This window comes from Dipodomys merriami, unplaced genomic scaffold, assembly GCF_024711535.1.
Source record: "Dipodomys merriami isolate MVZ:Mamm:240054 unplaced genomic scaffold, mDipMer1.0.p SCAF_15, whole genome shotgun sequence".
NCBI lineage: Eukaryota > Metazoa > Chordata > Mammalia > Rodentia > Heteromyidae > Dipodomys > Dipodomys merriami.
The window spans coordinates 4,441,606-4,469,419 of NW_027202826.1; the positions used below are offsets into that span (position 1 = coordinate 4,441,606).

At 41.6% G+C, this 27,814-nt stretch overlaps 1 protein-coding gene across 8 annotated transcripts in view; it reads right to left on the minus strand.

Moving 5' to 3' along the window:
- Positions 1-4,618: 4,618 nt before the first annotated feature.
- The window catches only part of Elf2 (E74 like ETS transcription factor 2), a 73,918-nt gene continuing 50,722 nt past the window's right edge, over positions 4,619-27,814 (minus strand). For 7 of the 8 annotated variants that reach the window (XM_070022101.1, XM_070022103.1, XM_070022102.1 and 4 more), the window contains 6 exons: positions 20,638-20,751; positions 18,604-18,777; positions 14,513-14,599; positions 10,056-10,248; positions 8,438-8,788; positions 4,619-7,226 (listed from right to left, as the gene is read on the minus strand). In XM_070022101.1, the coding sequence (XP_069878202.1) occupies positions 6,602-7,226; positions 8,438-8,788; positions 10,056-10,248; positions 14,513-14,599; positions 18,604-18,777; positions 20,638-20,751 (1,544 nt within the window). In that variant the 3' untranslated portion in view covers positions 4,619-6,601. The remainder of the gene's footprint in view (positions 7,227-8,437; positions 8,789-10,055; positions 10,249-14,512; positions 14,600-18,603; positions 18,778-20,637; positions 20,752-27,814) is intronic. The other variant, XM_070022104.1, reaches the window with a different exon arrangement.

The window sequence follows — 27,814 nt, forward strand, 5'->3', positions numbered from 1 at the left end:
GCAGCACCGCTGGCATTGGGATCTTGCTTTCTGAAGCAGTGTCTTTGAAGAGGCAAGGCTCGCTGTGCTGTCCCATGAACCACCGGCTCGAGCCACCGGGCTCCCAGAGATGGAGGAGGAGCAGGAGCAAGTGCCAAAGTACACAGGATGAGGTTTGGGGTCTCTCAGACAAGAGTCTCAAGATTTGCCCAAACTGGCACCCGTGAGAGGTTTGGGGTTTTTTGCTGTTTTGTTTTGAGAGGAGAGGGTACTGAGGATTGAATTCAGCCTCATGATTGTTAGACGGGTATTTTACCACCGGAGCCACTGCACCAGTAGGCGTAGCCATTTGCAATACTTAATTATCTCAGACTATACTTTCCCAATGAACATCTTATAAACAAACACGCAAGTTCAGATACAAGTCCCTAAATACTTAGGCTCTTCTGTGGCTTCGTGGCGGTGGTTCTCAACACCGCTGTTCAGTAGCGCTGCGGATGTCTGGTCCCTGCCCCAGACATTGTCATTTGAGCACAGTGAGTGACTGGGGACCCCGGTGACACTGATGCATGGCAGTTGGTTCCTCATGGCCTAGAACTCACACCATCTGCCTGTTGTGTGCTCTTGGGACAATGATGGAATCCGTTCATTCAAATGATGTTGATAAAGCCAATTTTCTCCAAGTTAAACATGCTGTAGTAGGGAACAGAATCTCAGAAGGTAACTTTGCTGTCAGGTTTCAGACTACTAAGCAGCAGTCAGGTTTTTGTTTTTTTTTCCTTGGTCAGCCATGGGGGCTTGAACTCAGGGTCTGGGCACTGTCCCTGAGCCTCTTTGTGTTCAAGGGTAGCATTCTACCACTGTGAGCCACAGCACCACCTCGAGTAGTTAAATGGTGACCGGTTTCACGGGGCCTGGGCACTGTCCCTCAGCTCTTAAGCTCAAGGCAAGCGTTCTGTCACTTGAGCCACAGCACCACTTCCAGTTTTCTAGTGATTTACAGGAGATAAGTCTCAGACTTTCCTGCCTGGGCTGGCTTTGAACCGCGATCCTCAGCTCTCAGCCTCCTGAGTAACTAGGATGACAGGCAGGAACCACCAGGCCCAGCCTGGGCTGGCTGCGTCCAGAAAGACTGCGCTTGAATGTTCGGAAAGGTAGCCAGCAGTGATCGTCTGTTTACTTCTGTACTTGAGCCTTTCAAAGGCCTGCAGTCTCAACACAGGAGCAAATCCAATGTACTGACTCTTGCACAGAGCAGACAATCTCACCATTAGGGCTGCCTTCCGTGTCCTCAGTCCCTACAGCCTAGAATCGATTTTAATTTGGGGGGACAGAGTATAAAGTACATGAGCCCTCATTCCAGAGGACTTGCAGTTCTGTGAACAGAAAAGCTGTTAGGTGCAGGGAAAGAGAAGCTGCTTTGATAACTAGTTCCACTTGGGGTGTGCAGTGCCGAGAGAGCAAGAGACTAAAACAAAAGGGGTGTGGCACGCTTTGTAAGCAACCCCAGAGGCAAGATTTTGTCTAGAAAGTTGACCTGATCATTAACCTGGCTTGTTTCTAGCGATCAGAAATGTGTGTCCCTCCCAAGTGCAGTAGGCAGTGGGGTTAGCCCCTCGCAGGGGACCAGGTCTTCAATACTCATCACTTATCACGCTACCACCAGTGCACTCCCTCTCACATCGCAATCAGTAATCTATCTCAAAGGATTATGGGAGCATGGCCACATGTCCTTCTTGCTTGTTCCCTACCAATAGTGCTGCTATGGTGGACTGTGCTTTCTCTTCCCCAGTGTCTGTGTACTTACTCCTTCCAGTCTTCATATTCAGAGTTCACTCCACGCCGAGTGGTTTTGAAGCCCATCTCAGGAACTTGTTTCAATGTCTCAATACATTGAAATGGAACTCGTATCTAGACAGAGGAAAGAGGCGTCCACGAGAGGCTGTCAATGGAATGGCATCATGAGGAATGGGTATCTGGAATAGTGGGGAAAATTACCTATTACCTTATGTCTGAAGCCCAGAAATGTTTGGAAGAGAAAATAACTTCAGAGTGATGAGCACAGTCCAGGATTTGTATGCCGCAGCCTTGCCTTCATCAAAATGCCACTGCATTTGAAGTGGCCACAGTGCTGTGGTAGAATTTGTGGTTTAGAAAGCTCATGGTTCAGAAGATACATTGGCAGCAGGCATTGTGAGAACCGTAAGGACAGGGAGGAGGGAGGACTACAGAAGACTCAACTGACGGGACCTGCTGGCGAAGAGAGAAGCCCCATCCCTCACCCCAGTGTCCTCCTGCAGTACGTACAGATTGTTGAGCTTAGATCAACAGATTTTGAAGGGAAAAGTCTAATTGGACACAGTAGTTAACAGTAAGTTAGCAGTTAGATAAACCTAAGACTGGAGAGTCAAAATCTAGCCTGGAATACCAATAGATTTGGTAGTAAAAACTGTATGTATAGCAAAAACTAACTACATTAAAATGCAATCATCTTGGTAAGTGTTTGTGCCAGGCATGCATCCCTAATCCCTAACCGTCTGTCTGCATCTGTGCCTGTGTGCGGGGGTAAGTTTCAGCTCTGCATTTGTGCCTGTGTGCTGGATAAGAGTTTCGGCTCTGCATCTGTGCCTGTGTGCTGGACAAGAGTTTCGGCTCTGCATCTGTGCCTGTGTGCTGGATAAGAGTTTCGGCTCTGCATCTGTGCCTGTGTGCTGGATAAGAGTTTCGGCTCTGCATCTGTGCCTGTGTGCTGGGATGAGTTTCGGCTCTGCATCTGTGCCTGTGTGCTTGGCTCTGAGCCTTGAGCTTTTGCTATTTTTTGTCGGTCGTGGAGCTTGAGCACTGTCCCTGCACTCTTCAGCTCAAGGCGAGTGCTCTACTGCTTGAGCCACAGCGCCACTTCCAGTTTTCCAGTGGTTTATTGGAGATAAGAGTCTCACGGACTTTCCTGCCTGGGCTGGCTTTGAGCTGGAATCCTCAGATCTCAGCCTCCTGAGTAGCTAGGATTACAGGTGTGAGCCACCAGCTTTCTTGCACCTGGCTAGCATTCTACTGCTTGAGCCATACCTCTAGTACAGCGCTTTGCTGGCTAACGGGTCTCATAGACTTCAATGCCAAGCTATCGTAGGTAAACCTCAATCCTCCAACGTCTCAGTCTCCTAAGTAGCTAGGATGTGACTACAGGAATGAGTTCTAGTGCCCAGCTTACTCCTTAATTCTTACAAGTCCAATGAAATAAGCCTCACAGACAAAAACCTTTCTTAGGAAACCAAAAAACAGTAGATGAGTTATTTAGGCGTAAAGTAAAGCAAAGAAGGGTATCATGGACAATCAAATGAATTTTTAAAAGTAGAATGAAGATCATATGAAAACAATGGAACTGTTTTACAATGGAAACAAAGCCAAGGCCCTGAATTCTCCATACAATACACCCCCCCCATGTGTCTCAAGTGGTAGAGCGCTTGACTTCATGCATGACGCCCTGGGTTCAATTCCTCAGCACCACATTAGCAGAAAACACCAGAAGTGGTGCTGTGGCTCAAGTGGTAGAGCTCTAGCCTTGACCTGAAGAGCTGAGGGACAGCGCCCAGGCCCAGAGTTCAGGCCCCACAACCAACAAAAAAAAAAAAAAAAAAAAAAAGTTGCCCAGCAAATGGGCAGACTGGTCCTAAAGACCTAATGAGGCAGGAAAAAGCAGCGCTTTAAGCCATGTTCACACAGCTTTTCTCCAATGTTAGAGTGATGATAGTTTGGAGGGGCTGAGTACTAATCAGAGAGGGCACACACTGAGATATTAGCAGTCATCAGTACAACCTGTCATCATGTATGCTGCCAAACGCAGGCTTTAAATGTACTTGTTCTTTTAGAGCAAGAATACAACATAGAGAAGGATTTACTTAAATGTTAATTTTTTTATTTTGAAAAAAATCTGATTTTCTGAATCAAAGTCTACCAGAGTTAAATTTTGAATATTTTGTTTTCCACTGATCTTTCTAGATACAGTGCTCAGAACTGTGCAGTTAGCATCCAATACCACATTTTCTAAGAACTCCTTCATGGCATTGGTGATTCTGATTTAAACCAAAGAATTTAATCATCACAGAAAATCTAAGCAACAATGGGTTTCAAGAGTTAAAAACCAAATCTCTTTTAAAAACAGATTTTTTTTAAATTTCTGGGTGACTCCTGTGTGACAATTCCAACTGAATACAAGACACATTATTTCACCTTTGATTAAAATTTAAATTTATCTATAGCTGTCTTCTACATATAAAGTCTTAGCAAGTGTTAAAAAAATCTACAAGTGCCCGTCTTTGCTCAAGAAGTATGGTCTAACAGTCTTTGGGGCTAGGAATGGGGCTTAGTGGTAGACTGCTTGCCTGGTATGCATGAAGCTCTCAGCACCAGAGAAACAAAAAGCCGGAAGTGGCACTGTGGCTCAAGTAGTAGAGTGGTAGCCTTAAGCAAAAGCTCAGGGACAGTGCCCAAGCCCTGAGGTCAAGCCCCAGGTCTGGCCAAAAGGAATATTGGAAAAGACAAGACTAAAACAAGACCAATTTTGAAAGCTGGGAGATTTATTTAGGAAATGTTTCTAAAAGGTTATGGAATAAGATTAACACCCAAATGGGACAAAAATCAGTGAGTTTTCTTGAGGTATTTATTTTTAAAATACCATGAAGCATGTTTATGTAAAAATAAACAATTAAAAATGCAACTATTGTAAAAAGTATTTGTCAACCTAAGTAGAATATTAAATGCACACTTACAGCCCCCAAACAATAACAGTTCATCCAAATTTCTAATAGACTTCTCTTTAGAGCAGAAAACCATTAAAATTTAGAATGCTGACATAATTGGAAGTATGACATTAGGTAATGCCATGTAACACTTCTGATACTTTTTCTTAATCTGTAAAAGGTCTAGAATATTCTTTTACCCTGAAAGGTCTGATTGGGGGGGGGGGGGGGGAGAGCTGGGGAAGGTCTCATCTGAAAGGTTTTTGTCCGTGCTATGACTCAAACTCAGGGTCTTGTGCAATGTGAGGTAAGTGCTGTTCTGCTAAACTGCTCTGAGTTCACACTCTTCAAGTATGACCAACTAAAATAAACTCATTTTGGTAGGGAGACCATTATAGTTAATAAAAAGTAGAAGAAAACAGCAACATGCAGATACCAGTCAATGTTAACAAAATGGAAGAATAGGATATGTAACTAAAACAGCGTTCTCTATTTTGGCTTTGGAATATTGCTAAAAATGTCACCAGACAGAGCACTAGCCTCAGGGACAGCATGCTGGCCTTGAGTTCAAGCCCCAGACTGTATACACACCACACACACCACACACACACACATACATACACACACACACACACACACACACGGCCTTGAGTTCAAGCCCCAGACTGTATACACACCACACACACCACACACCACACACACACACACACACACACACACACACACGCACACACAGAAATCACCAGAGACCAAAACTCAAGATAAATTTCATATCTATATTTCAGAAAACCTACTTGAATACACTTTGAAACAAGAGTACAACAAAATAGAATATACTTCAAATGTTGAATATACAAACTATTATAGTTCAAATCTGAACACTGGTACTTTCCCTCTTAAACATCAACTAAAAAAGAAAGAAAGGAGGAGGAAGGAAAGGCAGAAAAAAGAATGAGAAAGAAAACAAACACCAGGTATTAGGACTACCTGACCAAAATTCATGCTGAGCCTGAACTTCCAAGGGACCGGAGACCTGAAACTGACAGCGTGGCAGGGGCTGAGGAGGGACACAGCCAGGTTACAGGAAAGGCCAGCGCCAACTGTTAATTTGTCCACAATTAAGAAACTGACAGAATTAAACTACCATATAAAATGTTACATGTAAATTCTATAACAATACTGTGCTAGGTACAAGATTTTTAAAATTTTTCTTTTAATAAAAAAGCTTTACACAAACAAGCCATTAGCTTATTTCAAGGAAAAAAAAAACAAAAATTAGTCTAAGGCCTTTGTTTTAAATCAGCTTAAGCTATATGATATATATATATGTATAGATATATATATATATATATATATATAAATCGCACTAGATCTTTTTTGCTATCCTCTTTCTTAAGCTTTTGGATCCATTCTTCGATTCACATTCTATAATACCTATTATTAAGCAGAGTCTTCACATAGCACCAGTTAAGTGAGTACTGTGCGAACACAGTAATAAATGCTGGTATGCATATGAAATGCATCAAGAATTGCTCTATGTAACAAGATCACCCATCCCAACCCCTCCCACTGAAAACCATACAACCTCTTACAGATGTTAGTGTTCCAAGTCTTAGTGTAACTGACAGTGTAGTGAGCTGCTTGGTCCCTTTCAGTCCTTTTTCTTATTGGCAGGTTCAGTTGTTTCCTACTGTAAGAGGCAGTTTTCTGTCAGCATCTTAATTCCCCACTGAAACATGGGACAGGGAATTTACTTCCAGGAAGTCTGATTGTTTCTCATACATATTAAAAATGTTTTAAAGTCTTCCCTTGACTTCTTGACACGCGCCCTCGCCACTGTTCGCGTCCGAGCTAGCACTGACATCACACTCCGAGGCCAGCGGCACTCATTTCTCACACGTCACCAGTCCTTCAGTTTTCATCGTCACAGGAAGGGCGATGGCCGAGGGCGTACTGACCACCACTACATGCGTCACTGTCTTATTTCCATCCGCTGGTTTTTCTTCTACCAACTGCAAAGTTTTCACATCATGTTCTTGCTTTTTCGCCCCTGCTTCCGATTTAACCTCTGGCCCTTTTATGACAGCACTGATCACTCGAGGAGGAGTCTGGCCGGAAGCCTGTTGGGCAGGCACTGAGAGTCGCATGACAGGGGTGCCGTGGGCTATTGAAACAGGGGTCAGGGCTCTCACGGCCAGGGGGGTTCCAACAATGTTAATGCTCCCTGAGCCAGTCAGATTTGACTTTGTCTGTAGTTGACACTGTGCAAGTTGTGCAGCTGGGATGGTGATGATTTTGGCAGGCTGCATGGTGATTTTATCTCCGCTTTCAGCAGAGGTTGGCATCACGGCAGGGATTGTCTGAATGACTACCTTGGAAGGGGCTGACGGTGTGGGACTAGTGCTGGTTATTAATGGTGCGCCTGCATTCACAGACTGCACTGCTACCGTTGAAATCTTCTGACCCAGTGATGTCATTACAACAGGTACTTGCATTGCCACACGAACTGTCCTAGTAGATGAAAAAGAAAAAAGTTCATTACATTTAATGCTGAATTAGAATTTCTCTTGTGCAAAAAAAGACCCAATAAAAACTCTAAAATGGAGCCAGGCACCAGTGGCTCAGAGCTTGTAATCCTAGCTATGACAATTGCAGTTCAAAGCCACCCCGGGCAGGAAAGCTCATAAGACTCTTCTCTCCAATGAGATAAACTGAAAGTGAGCTGTGCCTCAAAGGGGCAGAGCATTAGCCTTGAGCAAAAAAGCTCAGAGACTGCACCCAGGCCCTGACTTCAAGCCCTACAACTGACCAAACCCAAAATAATAATAATAGCAGCAGTTGTAGTAGTAGTAGTAGTAGTAGTAATAATAATAATAATAATAATAATAATAATAATAATAATAATAATATGGGCTGGGATATAATAATAATAATATGGGCTGGGAAGGTGGCTCCGTGGTAGAGCGCTTGCCTTGCAGGCCTGAGGCCCTGGGGTTCGCTTCCTCAGCACCACATAAGCAGAAAAAAAAAAAAAAGCCAGAAGTGGCGCTGTGGCTCAAGTGGTAGAGCGCTAGCCTTGAGCTGAAGAGCTGAGGGACAGCGCCCAGGCCCAGAGTTCAGGCTCCACGACCAGACCAAATAATAATAATAACCTAAAATGCATAAAACTAGTGCTCACAAACTTGTATAGATGTACGAATAACGACTGAAACTTACAATATAAAATACCATGACGCAAACATTGAAAACCTCACATTAAGTTGGGTCCTGATGGCTCACACCTGTAATCCTAACGACTCAGGAAACCGAAATCCGACAATCATGATTGGAAGTCAGCCTGGGCAGAAAATTACCTAAAACTCTTATCTCCAATTAACCAGTAGCAAGCAGGAAGTTCAGGTGTAGCTTAAGTGGCAGAATGACAGCCTTGAGCAAAAAAGCCAAATCAGAGTTTGAACCCCAGTACCAGCACATACAAAACACATTGAAGTCAACCTTTAAAAACATAAAAACCAAATTCAGCTTAGTCATAACATCTACTTCAACAGCACAATATACATTGAAAAGATCAAGCACTTTTCCAAGTCCTGACAATGGTGGATTCTTAAAATGTGTGTGTTTAGGGGGAAAAAAAACATTTCAGCTTTACCACCAAGCTATTTTGAAACACAAACGAAAACTCAAAAGTCAACACGCTCTGCTGAATGGTTTGCCCCGGTTACCTTGGAGCTGCGGCTGCTGGTAGAGATGCAGTGGTGGTGGGGGACCTGGACGAAGCATCTGGCCCAGGAGAAGTGAGGTTCACCACTCTAGCCACGCCCTTCTCTGCCCGGGAGCAGTTTATAGAAGAGGAGCTTTTTCCACCTCGAACAGAAGTCGCCGCTTTCAGGAGACTTTCTGCCGACAGCGACACTCGTTCTAACGACTTCTCATCCGCAGCAGCTGCTAACTCTTCACTGCAGGGCTCATTCTTGTCATCATCTATGACCACTATGTTTTTCGGCATGTCTTTGAACTGATACACAAGTCTCTGTCCTTCCACTTTTGCAAGAATTCCCCTTTGGTAGTAGTATCTGGAAAGGAAAACATTATTAAATGAATCCAGTGTATTATGCCTCCCTCTCCCCCACCAAAACAAAAGCCCACATAGAGCAAATACTACCAGAAGCATTGATTCACATTTGAGATTAGGAAAGAGCTCTTACTGCTCTGAGTCTGTTGAAAGGCAATGCATCTGGAATGCAGTGCCAAAGGCTTTCATGACTCAGGAATATATAAAAGTCACGTAGCTCCTGTTAATTCTCTTCATTGCTTTGGCTTTTAACAGTCTCACAAGGTAGCCCAGGCCACCCTCCAATTTTTTATTTGTTTGTTTATTTATTTATTTATTTTGCCAGACCTGTGCCTTGAACTCAAGGCCTGGGCACTGTCCCTGAGTTTCTTTTGCTCAAAACTAGCACTCATCATTTGAGCCATAGCAACATTTTTGGCTTTTTCTGTGTATGTGGAACTGAGGAACTGAACCCATGGGCTTCATGCATGCTAGGCAAGCATTCTCCCACCGAGCCACATTCCCAGCCCCTGACAGACTCCAATTTTAAATCCTCCTGCTCTACATCCCAAGTGCTGGGATTATAGGTATGCACCACTATACACAGCTTATTCCCGTTCTTACAGAAAACAATGTACAGACAGAATGATTTACTGAAACCTGTGGAATACGTGAATACTGCCACATGAAACCCAGTGTGCAAACCCCTTTACCATGGTCCACTACAACCAAAGTTACAGATTTTTCCAACTGACAAAACTTGGAAGACTTTTTCATATCAAGACAAATCCATTCATAACATTCACAGGAATCAAAAACAGAAATAATTTTAAGAACTATTTCATTTGAGTTAGATTTTTTTTTTTTTTTTTGGTCGGTCGTGGGGCTTGAACTCTGGGCCTGGGCGCTGTCCCTCAGCTCTTCAGCTCAAGACGAGCGCTCTACCACTTGAGCTACAGCGCCACTTCCGGTTTTCTGGTGGTTTATTGGAGATAGGAGTCTCACGGTCTCTCCTGCCCGGGCTGGCTTTGAACCGCGATCCTCAGATCTCAGCCTCCTGTGTAGCTAGGATTACAGGCGTGAGCCACCAGCGCCCGGCTTTGAGTTAGATTTTTTAAGGCAACAATTTAATAATTTCTCAGGAAGAATCCTAAGAACCAAAATCACATTTTGTAAAAAATTTAAAAAACATTTTAAAGCACTTTTCAATACTGCTGAACTGCAGTCATGCTCTTTCGCTGTCTACCAGACAACCTGAAGAGCCGCGTGCGCTGTATTTGAGAGCTCACCTCAAGGCCCGTCCCATGGTCTCGTAGTTCATGTCTGGCTTGTTCTTATGTTTCCCCCAGAGCTTAGACACAGCTTTCGAGTCCACAAGCTTAAAGATGCCTTTCTCTCTTTGAGTCCACTTAATATACCGGGGACAAGTATTTTTATCTTGAAGTAGATCTAAAAGAAACTCCCATAGATAGGTCGTGTTTCCTTTAAAAACAACAGTAGACATGTATCATTTTAAAATCTGTTGACAATTTTTTTTGGGGGGGGGGGTCCGGTCATGGGGCCTGAACTCTGGGCCTGGGCGCTGTCCCTCAGCTCTTCAGCTCAAGGCTAGGGCTCTACCACTTGAGCCACAGCGCCACTTCCGGCTTTTTTCTTTTTGCTTATGTGGTGCTGAGGAATTGAACCCAGGGCCTCATGCATGCAAGGCAAGCGCTCTACCACTGAGCCACCTTCCCAGCCCCAATTTATTGACAATTTAAGAGCAAATCTTTTTATAACAAAAATGCTCATTATACTTATATGCTGGCTTTTACAGTTTCCAGTTAACACACTAAGAGAGGTCTTGGGTTTAGTAGAAGGTACTGCCACCTTCTAGATTGTGAGTTCTTTCAAGGCAAAGGCACAAGACTTAATTCAGTTAAATACAATCACATTTATTATCACAGATCTGAACTAAGTTAAATTACTTTGGACCTTTATTATACTTTTAAGCCCAAATTCAACATGAAGCTTATTATAAGGTACTGAGTTGTAATAATACAGTACAGCAATATCCAATGCAACGTGTGAAACATTCTGGCATATACTTTTCTTTAATTCCCTAGGGTCACACTCTAAGGTCTATGCCTTCGTTCTAACTGCTTTCCATCCTTGAAGCAATCTAACCATCTTCCTTTGGACTGCTAATAAATATACATAAATATATCAATAAAATGTATGGCCTCTGTAAACAGATTTTTCTCTAAATTCTTAATCTCTTTCTACTTTGTTTGCAGTAAAGTAAGATAAGTAGGAGTGGGAAGGTGGCTCAGTGGTAGAGTGCTTGCCTCACATGCATGAGGCCCTGGGTTCCATTCCTCAGCACTATATAAGCAGAAAAAGCCAGAAGTGGCGCTGTAACTCAAGAGGTGAGCGCTAGCCTTGAGCTGAAGAGCTGAGGGACAGCGCCCAGACCCAGAGTTCAAGCCCATGACCGACAAAAAAGAGAGTATCACTGTCTATTAAAAACAAAAAACAAAAAACAGACACTTGTTGGGTGCTTGTAGCCCACACCTGCAATCCTAGCTACTTAGGAGGCTGAGATCTGAAGACTCCAAGGAAGCCTATCTCTAGTTAACCTGCAAAAAGCTAGAAGTGAAGCTGTGGCTCAGGTGACAGAGTGCCAGGATAAATGTAACCATGAAATCCTGCCCACCCCCACCCATCTACAACTAATGTAAGCTAATTAAAAAAAAAAAAAAAAGTCCATGTGTGTGTATCTAAGCTTCGGCCAGAGTGGTGGAAACAGTCCATGTGTGTGTATCTAAGCTTCGGCCAGAGTGGTGGCTCATGCATGTAATCCCAGCTACTTGGGAAGTAGAGGTAAGAGGAGCAAGAATTTGAGGCCAGTCCTGGCAAAGACAGAGAAAGTTTGTCTCAAAAACCAAATGCAAACTGGCTACTGGTGGCTTACTCTTATAATCCTGTCTACTTGAGAAATTGAGGATGGAAAGACCAAAGTTCAAGGTCAGCCCAGGTAAGATCCCTTCTCAGTGACAAGTTGCACACGATGGCAAACACTTGTTACTCTAGCTATAGGGAGACCTGCCTGGGGTCAAGCCAGGCTCTTGTGTCCAGGCAGAATGCATTTGAGACCCCATCTCAAAAAAACAACAGCTAGCATCAGGTAGCTCAGGCCTATAATCCTAGCCACTCAGGAAGCTGAGATCTAAGAATCACAGTTGCAAACCAGCCCAGGCAGGAAAGTTTGGGAGACTCTTATTTCTAAAATAAACTATTTAAAAAGCCAAAAGTAGAGCTGTGGCTCAAGAGGTAGAGCAGTACCCTTGAGCAAAAGCACGGCCAGGTACAGTGCCCAGGCCTTGAGTGCAAGCCCCAGGACTGGCCTACATACAAAACAAATAGAAACCCAAGGGCTGCAGCATAGCAAGCACAAAGCCCTGAGTTCAAAACCCAGCACTGAAAAACAAACACGGAAGAGCTCAGGACATGGCTCAAGCAGCTGAGTGCTTGCCTTGAATGAACAAGGCCCAGGGTTCAATCGCCAGTACTACCTCCCTTCCCCTACCAAAAGAAAAGAAGAAATCTGGGCAAGTAAAGAATTTAATCTCTTAATGGGGACTAGTCATGAAAAGACACTAGGCTTTTCTAGCTGGTTTTTTAATTCCCTCAGAATCTTATTCTAGAAGCACAGTTTCTTAAATTGAGTCCTGAGAAGAAAAAGACAATTCATATGCTCCCAATGAGTCGCCACGCCATTTCTGTACACTATACACCCTTAAATCCAGACACAAGGCACGGGCTTGCATGGGAAACCTCCAAAGCAAGCCATCACTGCCTGGTCTCTTTCAGCTGGAACACTGATACTCTCTCTCCGGCATTACCTTTCCATTCTAGATTTATCCTAAAATTCAATACATTCATTAATAACCCATTGTTGAGCCCAGTGTGCAGCTCCTGACCTAAAAAGATTGGCCTTCAACCTCCCAATATTACAACATCTGTCAGGATCTACTGCATCATCATTTTGACCAAACAGTACAGAAAATATGTAGCTTGAAACTTGTTTGTTTTGTTTATAGTAAGGAGATAATGATGTCTTTTGTGTAGGTACACTAAGTGAGCAGAGGGCTGGGGGTATAGCTCAAGTGGTAAAGCATTTGCCTAGCAAGCACAAGGCCCTAAGTTCAAACACCAATACTACAAACATAACACACACACACAAAAACATCTGTATAATTTTATCCTGGAAATTTTTGTATAACACAATTTGTTAATTAGCCTTATCAACATTCATTATCTTTGAATACTCTACACAATCTTCCATCTCTGACAATTCACTTCTAATTTAAAGAAAAATAAGCCTGGCTGAGCCAGTGGCTCAGCCCTGTAATCCTAGCTACTCAAGAGGCTGAGATTTGAGGATCGCAGTTTAATGTCAGTGCGGGCAGAAAACTCTGTGAGACTCTTATCTCCAATTAATCACAGAGCAAACCAAGAGTGGTGCTGTGGCTCAAGTGGCAAGAGTGCTAGCCTTGAGCAGAGGAGCTTAGGGATAGCACCAAGGCCCAGAGTTCAAGGCCCAGGACTGGCAAAAAAAGAAAGAAAGAAAAACTCAGAAAAGGAAGCTTTCTTTGTCAAGTAAGGATTATGCCTCATCATTATTTTGCAACAGAAGTAACATGTCTAGATTTTGAATCCAGGCTTAACTAGCATTAACTTGAATCTTCACTTTACAACAATTTGGCTTTCTAGCATTTGCTAGTACTACACTAAAGTTTCCAACAAAAGTTAAAAGACAAAATCTAAGATATTAGAAATGAGAAATGTCCAAAGAGAGACAAGTATATAAAAATATCTGGGGGCTGAGAAGGTGGCTCAGTAGTAGAGTGCTTGCCTTGCATACGTGAAGCCCTGGGTTCAATTCCTCAGCACCATGTAAGCAGAAAAGGCCGCACTTGCCTTGAGCTGAAGAGCTGAGGGACAGCGCCCAGGCCCAGAGTTCAGGCCCACAACCAACAAGACAAAAAAAAAAAAAAAAAATCTGAAGTCTGTGTCAAATGCAATCATCTGTCCCTAGAAAAGTACTCAATGCGAGAAGTGGAGCTTTCTGGCCTAACTAAACACTCAATCTCTTTTATAAATTTATTGGGCTTTAAGAAAGCACAGAATGGAAGAACCTGCTGCAGTTTTTATTTTTACTGAGGATATACATAATTAAGCAAAAATGTAAGTTTTGACTCTGAAACTTTTAAACTAGATAGTTAAATTTGGCCTCAATTCCCATACAGATTCAAGCATGTTAAACAATTATGTATGAGAAAGCAAATCTCCTCCTTTAATTCAAGTGGCTCTATGGGGGGATGTCACTAAATACAGGGCATGGTACAACTGTAGCTGCAGACTCTGAACACATTCTGATAAAACTCCTCACATGTGCCTGCACTAGAAATAATTTCTTTCTTTCTTTCTTTTTTTTGGTCGGTCGTGGGCCTGAATTCTGGGCCTAGGCACTGTCCCTCAGCTCTTCAGCTTAAGGCTAGCGCTCTACCACTTGAGCCACAGCGCCACTTCCGGCTTTTTTGGCTTACGTGATCCTGAGGAATCGAACCCAGGGCCTCATGCATACAAGGCAAGCACTCTACCACTGAACTACCTTCCTAGCCCTAGAAATAATTTCTTTACAAATATAAAAAGGCCCCCAATTAGAAAATACAATTTCATATCCAAAATAACCTTTAATTACCTTTTCCTTCTCTGGGCTTCTTCTTGATTCCTAACTCAGGAGACCCATTGGGAATTGGTGATTGCTGGGTCTTTGGTTTACGGCCAACTGAAAAAGATATTGGAAAAACAAAACAAAGCAAAACAAAACATCAGCACTCTGATAACACATTACTCATTAAAGAGACAGTAATATGTGAACTAAAATACTCAGTGTAGATATGAAAAGTAGCTCTTAAAAGGAGCCAACACATGTGCAATTTTAAAATAAGGCAATTCTAATCCCAACGTACACAGCAAGTCAGTTACTACTAACCTTAGGTCCATGTTCAGAACTTCCATTTGCTAACGTTACATTAGTACAATAAAAACAACTCCTGTTAGCAAAGTTTTCTGTAGTACAGCTTTTCCTATTTATTGCAGATTGGATAACCTGTGAAGCCCTTTCAGTCCACAGGAAGTAAAAAATATTAAACAGTACTACTCTAAGCTAGTTAACTCAGAATTCAAGTGTTTAAATGTCCCCACTTTAATTTGTAAGGGAAAAAAACCTTCCAAGTGATTAGATGTCTCAAACGCTTGCCATTCTCTTCTGTTTGTCCTCATTTCTGTCACATCATCATCCACAGTAAAGGGAAAAGCAAAGGCTCTACTCTGTACGACGGAGGGCCTAAGTCTGAAAAGGTCAGATGGATGAACACTGGCAGGTGAGGAGAGCCTCACAAAAGGAGTTGGAGTGTTCGAGCCTATCACATTTTCAGGTTAACTCTATTATTACTGACTCAGGGATTATCTCATATGTCCTACATTAAAACCTCAATTTAGAGTATGTTTTTGCTAGACTCTCACTTTGGAACCAAAGGGAGCCTTAAACACAGTGAGTTGATTATGCTTAGCATTAAACTCCTGATCTTCCTACCTCAGCCTTTAGAGTGCTGGAATGGTGAGATTACAGACATGAGCTACCGCACTCACTGAAATGTCTTAGGTTTTTATTACAAGATATATAATCAAGGATTTCATTCTGCTACTTCTGACCAGTAAAATCTGCTTGGCAAAAATTAAAACATCAAGTTTACCGGTTTCCCTGTTAGAATTGACCTTAATTTCTCAGATTCAATAATATTTATATGTATGAAATAAGTCAGTAACAAAATTAACATCACCACTATCACCTAATAATTCATGAACAAAGGCCCAACAACCAAACATTTAAAAAAAGAAAAAGAGCTAAGCAAGCATGGTAAGTGTCTGCTTGTAGGACAGCCGCTGGGGAGGCTGAGGTGGAAGGATCATATAAGATCAGCACACTCCCTATTAGAAAAAAAAAAAACAGAATGCCAGGAGCTGGTGGCTTATGCCTGTAATCCTAGCTACTCAGGAGGCTAAGATCTGAGGATCACGGTCCAAAGCCAGCAGGAAAGCCTGGGCAGGAAAGTCCGTGAGACTCTTATCTCCAATTAACCACCAGAAAACCAGAAGTGGCACTGACTGAGGCTCTCGCCTTGAAGAGCACAGGGATAGTGCCCAAGCCCAGAGTTCAAGACCCATGATCTACCAAATAAAAATAAATAAATAAATAAAAAACAAAGAGAGAGAAAGAATAAGGAAGATTAGCCTAAAACGTCTTAATTTTCTTAGAAAATAGCCTTTCTTTCTTGAAAAATTCAGAACATTATTCTTCAGTAGAAAAAAGGGTTTCTATAGTCAAATAGATTTTTAAAATACTGAATGCTAGCCAGGTATTGGTGGCTCACAACTAGAATCCTAACTACTAGGGAGGCTGAGATCTGAGGATTGCAGTTTGAAGCCACCCCAGGCAGCGAAGTCCACAAGACTTTTATCTGTAATTAAGTACCAAAAGTCTATAGTGTTGCTCAAATGGTAAGGGTGGTAACTTTGAGCAACAAAGCTCAAAGACAGCTCAACCAAGCTCCAAGTTAAAGTTCGAGGACCAAGACCAAAACAAAAGTACTGTATGCTATCCAAATCTAGAGTCATAACACACATCAGTGTATTAAAGGTTATAGAAATAAAAGAGCAGCTCTGCTATTAAAAATAACAATAATCTATTTCTGCTTCTTCGGGGATCCCTGACACTGGAAAGAGGTCCGTGGGGCAGGGGTGAGCACCCGGACTGTAGGTGATGGGCTAGCGTAGCTCTTACAATGCTGCTTCTGTCCCCACCGTTGCCAACACCTGTAAAAGACATCCACATCCGAGTCCAGACCCAAATGTTAGTTCACCTGGGGTTAAAAGCATGGCTCAAGTGGTAGGGTGCCTGCCAATAAGCATGAAGCATCAGATAATGAATTTGAGTCCGTCTCCCACAAAAAAAAAAAAAAAAAATTAAAATTGAAATTAAAAAAAGGCAGAAAGAACCAAATGTTACTCTGTCCACAATCAACAACTAACCAAAATCTTCAAGATTAAAGCTGGGACTGGACCGAAGTTCAAAAAAGTCAGCTGAGCAATAAATAAAAACACTTATCTCCAATTAATCAGCAATAGGCCAGAACTGGAGTTGTGGCCCAGATGGTATAGCTCCAGCCTTGGGGGAGGTAGGGAGAGAGGTGAGAAAAAAGTGAGGAAAAGCCAAAAGCTCTGAATTCAAGCTCCAGTAGTTTATAATGTAGTGACTGGCCATGTAAACTGTCCAGTTCATTTACCCATTTATTAATTGTATTATTTATCCTTTCAGTGATTAATTTTTTAAGTTTTTACTTTGTTTTGTTTTGTTTTTGTCCAGTCCTGGGGATTAAACTCAAGGCCTGGGCACTGTCCCAGAACTTCTTTTGCTCAAGGCTAGCACTCTACCACTTGAGCCACAGTGTCACTTTTGGCTTTTTCTGCTTATGTGCTACTGAGGAATCAAACCCAGGGCTTCATGCATGCTAGGCAAGCACTCTACCAATAAGCCACATTCCCAGCCCTTTTTAAAGTTCTTTATGACAAAGATTTCAAGGGACAGTAGGTAAATAAGACTTTTTTTTTTTTTTGGGTCCGGTCATGGGGTCTGAACTCTGGGCCTGGGCGCTGTCCCTCAGCTCTTCAGCTCAAGGCGAGCACTCTACCACTTGAGCCACAGCGCCACTTCCGGCTTTTTTCTGCTTATGTGGTGCTGAGGAATTGAACCCAGGGCCTCATGCATGCAAGGCAAGCACTCTACCACTGAGCCACCTTCCCAGCCCCAAATAAGACTATTTATATGTACCTCTTTGTTTTCAAACCTTTACAACAGGAAACCACATATAATCCCTGTGTTATATAGAAGAAGGCACTCTGTGCTTTCACTTTTTCTTTTTAATGGTGCTAGAGACTGAACTGAGCCTTGCACAATGCCAGGCAAGCTCTGTACCACTGAGCTATGCTTTGCTGCCTTGATGATTTTCACGCTAAAATGCAATGAAAGAGATAGTAAAGACTGGAATGAACGGACTGGAGGCTCATGCCTGTAATCCTGGCTTCTCAGGAGGCTGAAATCAGGTGTCACTAAGAAGCTAGATGTCACTACTGGCATTCTGAGAAGGGAAGAGTATTCGCTTTTTTTAAATGTCCCCTAAAAAGGGGAATCTAAGACTACGAAAGATAGAGAGTAAAATTTCTTTCAAGTAGTCAAGCTGGCTTCCGAGGTACAAGCCTGTAACATCGGCTCTCAGGAGCTGAGGCAGAGAAAGAGCAAGGCCAGAGGAGGTCTAGGCCACCCCATACCTACCGAGATGAAATCCACGCCTCATGAAACAAAAATCAAGTCCAAACAGAACAGTTTAAGAGTTACCAACTACACAGGTGTAGCTCAGAAATTAGGAGGCAGAATGTAACAAATGTGCAGGGACTCTCTACAGTCTGCTACATGACCAGTACCTGTACCTGTTCCAAAAGGGTCACCGTAAGGGAAGAAACTACAGGGCTTAAACGCAATCTTCTTTAAACAGTATTAACATATTACAGCACTAAATAAAAAACACCGTAATTTGTTATTTCTTGGAGACTAGCTAACATCAATGTTACACCGACAGCAAATTATTTCCTATGTCCCTTGATGGGGACCAAAAACAAAGACATCAGAAAAACATTTGTCTGCCTTCTCAGAAATTCATGAATATACTCCACCTTTTTTCTTTTTCATTGGTTCATGGCTGTCTGGAGATGTGGGGATAGGAGAGGTATCCATTGGCTCAGACTCTTCAGTTGACACCTCCACTACAGTTTCTGTAATGACATCTGGCCTCATAGCAGCATGGATAAACTCTGGAGTTGATACACAAGGAGGAACAAACACTTCCACTATAAAAAAAAGTTGAAAAATTAACATTTCCCACCCCATTAATGTCTCTAATATGGTAGTTCAATATTTAGAAGATATAAGGCTTACTATGTACTAATTAAATTAGGCTAAGAACTTAATACTACAGAAACCAAGCTGTAATACTAAAAGAGCTGAATATGATCTAAGGTAAACAAGAAAACAGATAATAAAGGAAACCATCTTGGCTGGGCATTGGGTGGCTCATGCCTATAATCCTAACTACTCAGGAGACTAAGATCCAAGGATCACGGTTCAAAGCTAGGTGGGCAGAAAAGTCCATGATATTTTTCTCCAATTAACCACCAAAAAGCCAAAAGTAGAGCTGTGGCTCAAATGGTAGAACACTACCCTTGAGGAAAAATAAGCTCAGGAGCAGCACCCAGGCCCAGGTTCAAGCCCTAGGACAAGAGAATCATTTTGAAGGCCATGAGTGTTCCCCCTGCCCTTCATACTATTAAGTGGATTGTAGGGAAACTAAATTGACAGCTGGCAAAACATCTGAAAATAATTATAAAATAGCTTTTGAATGATTTTCAACATATGTATCATTATTATTTAAGTTGGTTACAGATGTGTGATACAAAATGGAAAATTCACAAATACTCAACAAAAAGTATGCACCTTTAGCTTATTTTCAAATATGAAAAAAAAATTTCCTTCAAGATTTTCTTGCACTGAATCTTGTAAAACTGCTTTCAATTGGGGGGAAAATATCCAGTTCTTTTTTTTTTTTTAATTGTGATTGTTAAGAAGTTTTACAAAGGGGTTACAATCTTAAGTCACTAAAGCAGTAAATACACTGCTAATATTCACATTGTATAATATTGTCCCTCGGGCTTCTAACATGTATGAGTCATCAGGATATGACATTTCTACTTCAAATTAGATAATTAATATACACTAACATGGATATACTAACAATAATGCCATAATTTCTGAATGCATGGGATCCCTACTCCAATTAAGAAATTTGAATGTTCTTGGCATTTACTGCAAATTCATGTAAGAAAGGCCAACCAATAAAGCAAGACAACTAATATTTGAACATTAAAATAAAATTAAGGCAAACTACAATTAGTATAAATTAACTGTTGAAGTCAGTCAAAAAAGGGACAAAAGGGTAACCCAAGGGCTAAAAGGAGCATGAAGAAAATGGTATATGTATGGTATATATCTAACATGGATGGTTCCAGAAGTTACTGCCTATCCTACTTTTAAGAACTGCAAAAACTTACAAGTTAGCCAGAATTAAGGAAATAGGACAACACAAATAGCTATTTAATAAAAATTGTATGAGTATGGGCTGGGAAAGTGGCTCAGTGGTAGAGCGCTTGCCTTGCATGCCTGAGACCCTGGGTTCGATTCCTCAGCACCACATAAGCAAAAAGAAAAAAGCCGGAAGTGGTGCTGTGGCTCAAGTGGTAGAGTGCTAGCCTTGAGCTGAAGAGCTGAGGGACAGCACCCAGGCCCAGAGTTCAGGCCCCACGACCGGACCCAAAAAAAAAAAAAAAAAAAAAATTGTATGAGTATAGTGGGTCCTTCTGTATCATTTATTATAAAAATTAAATACAATACTTAAAGTTGTGATGAGATCTTAACAAATAAAGATTAATACATAATATACTCAATAGTAACATTCTTACACTAAGAAAAAAGGTACTCTAATCCCTGGATGAAGCAAGAGGATCCTAAATTCTAGGCCAGCCTGAGCTACAGAGGGAGTTTCGGGCTACCTTAAGCTGAACTGCCTAACCCTGTCTTAAACAAGATAAAGGAAGTCTTCATACTAATATGAAGCAATGTGATGTGTTTAATATAAAAACGGATGGTTCACATACCAGGACTTCTTGAATCTCTCAAGCAGGTAGGAGATTCCATATGAAGCAGCGCTTCAGCAGCTTCAATTGTCTTATCTGTACAGTGTGCATTACTGCTGTGGACTGATGCTTCCACTGGGGAGAAAATAATTTCTACTCAATTAAAAATGAATGAAGCACAATACGATAACCAAAACATCACTGAAATATAAATTAACTTCCATGTGAATCACTCTGTAATATTTATTGAAATAATTTAAAATTTATTAAAATAACAAAAATCATTTGTAACCTAATTGTTGATTTAAAAACAACCAATGAGACACGTGTAGTGCTATACTCCTGTAATCCTGGCACTGGAGGATTTAGTTTGAGACCAGCCTAGACTATCTACAGAAACCCTCAACAAAACAAAACATGGTAAAGTTAACTAGAAACTAATGAGAAGTTTCTACATCATATTCAAAGGAAAACTAAAGACCCTTGAAATTCAAACCCTGCAACAATTTTAGGCCAAAACTAACTGGGGCTGGGGGGGGGGGGGGAATAGGGGTGGCAAGGGATGGTTATAGATTAACTTAAATCCTGGGAGCTCAATTATGTATTCTGATGTGTTACCACTAAGTAAAAATAGGGATGAGATATCTAGCAGAATTAGCCACCATTAACATATTAAATAGTTCAAATCTCCAGGTTCTTCTGGATGAGTAAACAAACTCTAGGCAGGGCATTAGCAGCAAAATTCAGGAACTTTCTTCACAATAACCTTGGTCTTGTTAGAACCTCATTAGCTTTCACTCGGATTTTACCTATACTATTTTTACTGGAATATTTTTCATTCCATTAGGCCCTTGCTAATTCTACTGTCCTTGTATCTTTCTCTTTGCATTTCCTTTCTGCTTTGCTGTAATTGCAACTGACAGAAAAACATGCAAGCAGCGGTTTGTACTCTCAGGTCCCACAGCTTGGTTTCTGGTCTCTGCTACTTAGACAAGCCTTTCACCAAACAGGATACTAATAATACTCACCTCAAATTAGCTGTGGAAATAAAGTGATTCCCAAAAGAAACTTATTAGCATAAATGGTGAGTTCCTTAATCCAACCTTCTATGGCTACAGTTCCTAAGGAAGGTGAAGGTGTTTGCTTGGGGGGGGGGGGGGGGGGGAGGAGAACTCTGCTGTGGACCCAGGGCCTCAATCTAAGCAAGTACTACTCTGCAACCATTCACACTGTTCATATTGGTAAGGCACACAGATATTTATTTCATGTATTTTGGATAACCCACTGGTCTTACAGGAAAAGTGGCAAGTCAAAAACATACTGATTAATTTTACATTGTGACTTAAATTACTGATTATTTCAGAAGTCCTAACTCATTAAATTCATAAAGTTCTAATTTAGTAGATTTTTCTCAAGATGGGCCCTTAAGGAATTAAATGTAAATGTTTATAAAATTTCATAAAATCATACTATAAATTTATAAAAGCTACACTGAATCTTCCAAAATAGTTCTTTGAACTGGAGAAAAATAATGCCCAAATAAGTCTTAAAATTCACCAAATGCTAAAGCCTCAGCCTTCACACTATTCATTTGGAAAGCATTTAAAACTCCAGGGACTGTTTTACCACCTGCTGCATATCATCCACAGTCTTAACCAAGGTACTAGTCTCTCCAGTTGCTCTTTCCATTTATGGAAATCTGCTCAAAGCTAACTGGTTCCCAACAGGCAGCCAAACCTCTAAGTCAATCTATCTTTAGGTGACCCTGCTTACTCTTATCTGCAGCTACACTGGAGCTTCAGAGAGCAGCCCTTCTGGCTCTACATTCAAAACTTAGTATTGAGTAAAATGTATTACTAACATCCTCAAGTATCATTTTCAAAGTACCTCCCTACAATACTCACATGCAGGTGGAAATCATTCTCTGGTCTTGAAAGTTTAAAATACAACGTAAGAACCATTCTCTCTAAAGTATGCTTGGTGTTGCAATTCAGTTGCTGTCTTAGGTGCTATTAATAAACCATACGGGATAAAGTAATTCCTTACGTAACTGTAGTAAGATATACCCTAACAACTCTACTACAAAGTAACTGAGTTTCATGTATTTGGTATCTGCGTAGAAATAGAACTTTACCAGACTTCTGAATATTTAAGTTAAAAACAGAATAAAAACTGCCCAGTTACATATTAAATGTCCTAAATTCTTAAGTAGCTTGACGTATGTCTTCAAACGCACGATTTTATGTTAGTACCAATTTTTTTTCTTTCTTTTTTGGTCGGTTGTGGGGCCTAAACTCTGGGCCTGGGTGCTGTCCCTCTGCTCTTCAGCTCAAGGCTAGCGCTCTACCACATGAGCCACAGCACCACTTCCGGCTTTTCCTGCTTATGTAGTACTGAGGAATCGAACCCAGGGCCTCATGCATGCGAGGCAAGCACTCTACCACTGAGCCACCTTCCCAGCCCCAAGTACCAATTATTTTTAAATGTATTTTTTCTGACCTCAACTTTCCCTCCCTGTTAAATTCAACATTATATCTTCTAAATATTTTATTTATACTTGTTCATGCCTTAAAATTAGGATGGGAATATATCTAAAAATCCCTCATGAATTATCAACTAACGATCGAATATGAATGCAATCAATGGGTGGCTGCTGAGTATTGGGCCCTGTGCTATCAATTTTGATACCAGCATGAGTGGGTTCTGGGCCTTCAGAGAGCAGCAGGGAGACACAGACTAGAGGAAGGAAGGTGAGCAAATGCAGTAACTATAGTCAATGTACAAATCAGGGACTGCAGAGAGCAGCAGAGAGGGAGGAAGGTGAGCAGTCACTATAGTTAATGTATATGTATTATGTAAAAAAAAAATGTAATTTCAGGGGAGGGATGGGAAAGGAAAGATGGGGGACAACAAAGGAAGGGATGACATTGAACAAGTCGCATGGTACTCATAACCTGACTTATGGAACTATAACCCCTCTGTACAGCTACTTAATCATAATAAATAATAATAATAATATTCTAAAAAGAATTCAGAGAGCATCAAAAAGTGCAAGGCAGGCCGGGCGCTGGTGGCTCACGCCTGTAATCCTAGCTACTCAGGAGGCTGAGATCTGAAGATGGCGGTTCAAAGCCAGCCCGGGCAGGAGAGACCGTGAGACTCCTATCTCCAATAAACCACCAGAAAACCGGAAGTGGCGCTGTAGCTCAAGTGGTAGAGCGCTCGCCTTGAGCTGAAGAGCTGAGGGACAGCGCCCAGGCCCAGAGTTCAAGCCCCACGGCCGACAAAAAAAAAAAAAAAAAAAAGTGCAAGGCAGGCATAAAATAAGTGAACTTGCTATATGAGAGCAGTGAGTTCTTCCCTTTTGGGGATGTGTACTACACCTCTGTGAACTGGTGCTTTTATTTACCAAATCTGGGCTAAGCATGAACAAAAATCTGTCAACCTCAGGTCACTTTTACAATAATGCAACAATGACAGTGTAAAATGGTGTAAAAATGAATAATGTATCTCCTTATACTTTTATTTTAACTTAAGCAGAATTGGAGAAGGGGAGGGGGAATGATACTACAGAACTCAGCTATGACCCAACCAACAAGTAACTTCCAATAATGGAAATTTTTCTTCCAAAGTGGCTCAAAGTGGTCGAGCACTAGCTTTGAGCAAAAGAGCCTAGGGACAACGCCTAGGCCCTGAGTTCAGCCCCACAACCAACAACAACAAAAACAAATGCTTTAAAGCTGGGCACCAGGGGCTCATGCCTGTAATCCTAGCTACTCAGGAGGTTGAAATCTGAGGATGGAGATTTGAAGCCAGCCCGGGCAGGAAAGTCCTTGAGACTCTTGTCTCCAATTAATCTCCAGGAAAATGGAAGTGGCATTGTGGCTCAAAGTGGTAGAGCGCTGTATAGACTTGAGCACATAAAGCCCAGGGATAGTGTCTGGGCCCTAAGTTCAAGCCCCATGACCAACCTCCCTCCCCCCAATATCTTCTATTCATTTTGATAGTTTTCAGAAATTTCAAAATTATTCATTCTATTTAGATTAACAATTCAAACAAAAATTTAAAGCTGCACATTATAAAATGTAAACAATTTAACGGTGCTGTACAAAGTAGCTGAAAAGTAAAATCTGTTCCTCTTAAAATTTGATTAACAAGTACTCTATGTAGACTTGTGTAAAAACTTTTTTCGTGCCTATCCTGGGGCTTAAACTCGGGAGCCTGGGTGCCCCAAGCTAGCGCTCTACCACTTGAGCCACAGTTCCACTTCCAATTTTTTTGGTAGTTAATGGGAGACACAAGTGTTGTTAACTTTCCTGCCCAGAGTAGCTTTGAAACATGATTCTCAGATCTCAGCTGCCTAAGTAGCTAGGATTACAGGTATAGGCCACAAGTCCTCAGCTTTGTGTATAAAAATTTATAAGACAAATAAATGAGCAAATTATTTTAGGGAAAAAAAAACAAGTTACACGTAGTTAGTTGGCAGTGCTAGTCAATGCTCCTTGAAACAGGGGGTGCATCAATAAATTCTACAACTATTTCAATTTTAATCATAGGGCCAAAGATAGGATTTGCTTATGTCTTCATTTACTATTGGTAAAAATAAGCGTGTTCCATTTCTATCTTTCTCATCAGCTAATGTTTGTATGGTAGACTATTCTTGATTCACTTAACAGCTGTTACAAAATACCAAACTTGGTAATTAAGTCTGACAAGAGGCATACCTCTCAGCTTTGCCTAAGAGACTGCTGGCAACAGATCTAGTCCTTAACAATGTTCTCAAGTCAAAAATAAAATTTAATAGCAACTTAGTTTGAAAGCAATGGGGGGCAGAGGGGGGGGGGGGAGAGACCAGAAAACACTTCATTGGGTGCTACATCATACACCAAGATTACAAATCCACCATTCAATCTCTGTGCTCATTTACCTCAGTTTATCCTCCAGAGATGAGCCTCAAGACTACAGCAGAAATAACAAACAATACACATGAACAAAACAAAAATTAAAGTCTGAGGTACTCTTTCTTCTCCCTTAATCTTCAATTAATACAGCTATATTTTAAAGTGAAAAATGGGAAAAGAACAAAATTATTTTCTAAATCAATAAACTTCAAAGGGTTGTATTTCTTAGTAGATACATTTTTAAAAGTGCAAAAGTCAAATGAACACCTTCTCTTTAACCCAGTATCCAAAATTTTGCCATCTCAATATGTAACCAATGGAAGAAGGTGGCTCACGCCTATAATTCTAGCTACTCAGGAGGCAGAGATTTGAGAACCACACTCCAAAGCCAGCCAGGCAGATAAGTCCATGAGATTCTTATCTCCAATTAACTACCAAAAAATCTGGAAGCAGAACTATGGCTCAAGAGGTAGAGTGGTAGCCTAAGCAAACAGTGCCCAAACCCTGAGTTCAAGCCCCAGGACTAGCACACACATATAACCCCCCCAAAAAATTCCACTTTGCTTGCCACAATTCAAGTATTGAAAAGCCACTTGGGACTAGAGGCAATCATACACGTGACCTTCGCAACACTTAATTCAACCTTTCTCAAACTTTTTCTGGACAGAAAACTCCTTTGCCATCAAATTAAGGAGAGATTCAAAGAGATTTTTGAGACTATTAAGTGCTTAGATATTTATTTAAACCAAGAAAGCTGTAAAACACTAATACATTTTAAAAATAAATCTAATACTTATTTAAATATTTTATATAAATAGCTTTTTAGGAAAAATTTTAAAGAATAGCTTTTTGTTTTCCATTTTTGCACATTTTTTTGATGGTGCTGGGTTTGACAACGGGGCCAAGTACTGGCTAAGCAGGTGTTCTACCACCGAGCTACATCTGAAACCCTGTGACTCTTCTTGATATTTGATTTAATAGAAGGTAGATGGAGCCAGTAGCTGGTGGCTCACACCTGTAATCCTAGCTATTCAGGAGGCTGAGACCTGAGGATCTCGGTTAGCTAGACCAAGCAGTAAAGTTCACGAGACTATCTCCAATCAACCAGCAGAAAATTGGAATGAAGCTGTGGCTCAAAGTGGTACAGCACTAGCCTTGAGCAAAAGAGCTCAGGGACAGCACCCATCCCCAGAGTTCAAGCCCCATGACCACCCAACAGAAACAAAAACAAAACAAGAAGGTAGATGAAGTTATTTATCTCCTCTTTTATTCAGTATGGTGGTGGAAAATCATGATTTAGCCTCTAAAAAACTCATTCTGAGCAGGGCACTGGTGGCTCACAGCTGTAATCCTAGCTACTCAGGAGGCTTAGATCTGAGAATCATGGTTTGAAGCCAGCCAGAATAGGAAAGTCTGTGAGACTCTTATCTCCAATTGAACACCAAGAAAGCCAGAGTGGAAGTATAGCACAGGGATAGCATCCAAGCCCTGTGTTCAAGACTCAGGACCATGGGGCAGGGAAGGTGGCTCAGTGGTAGAGTGCTTGCCTTGCATGCATGAGGCCCTGGGTTCGATTGCTCAGCACCACATAAGCAGAAAAAGCCAGAAGTGGCGCTGTGGCTCAAGTGGTAGAGTGCTAGCCTTGAGCTGAAGAGCTGAGGGACAGCACCCAGGCCCAGAGTTCAGGCCCCACAACCGACAAAAAAAAAAAAAAAAAAAAAAAGACTCAGGACCAGCACGTGCACCCACATCCACACACAAGTCTGTGTCGGTGCCGGTGACTCTCACCTATAATTCTAGCTTCTGAGGAGGCTGAAATCTAAGGTCTGCGACTCAAAGCCAGTCCAGCAGATAAAGGCAAGGAACTCTTATCTCCAACTAACCAGCAAATAGCAGAAGAAGCAGTGTGACTAACGTGGTAGGACCCAGTTCAAAGCCCATTGCCAGAACTCACACACGCACAAAGACAAGCAATGCCTTAATACTGTATTATTTAATTAGTTATTCTGAAGATCCTCCCAAAGCCTGTGAAAGACTCTCAACTTCCAGAATCCCTAGAAGCTGGTGTTTGAGAAGGATAGCTGTAGTTCACCCTCAAATGTGATCATTTGTTGAATGCCAGTAGCTCACACCTGTAATCCAAGCTACTCAGAAGGCTGAGATCTGAGGATGGCAGTTTGAAGCCAGCCCTGACAGAAAATTCCCCAACAAGGCTGAGATTTGAGGATGGCAGTTCAAAGCCAGTCCAGGCAGAAAACTCCCCATGAGACTCTTAACTCCAATTAATCACTCAAAAA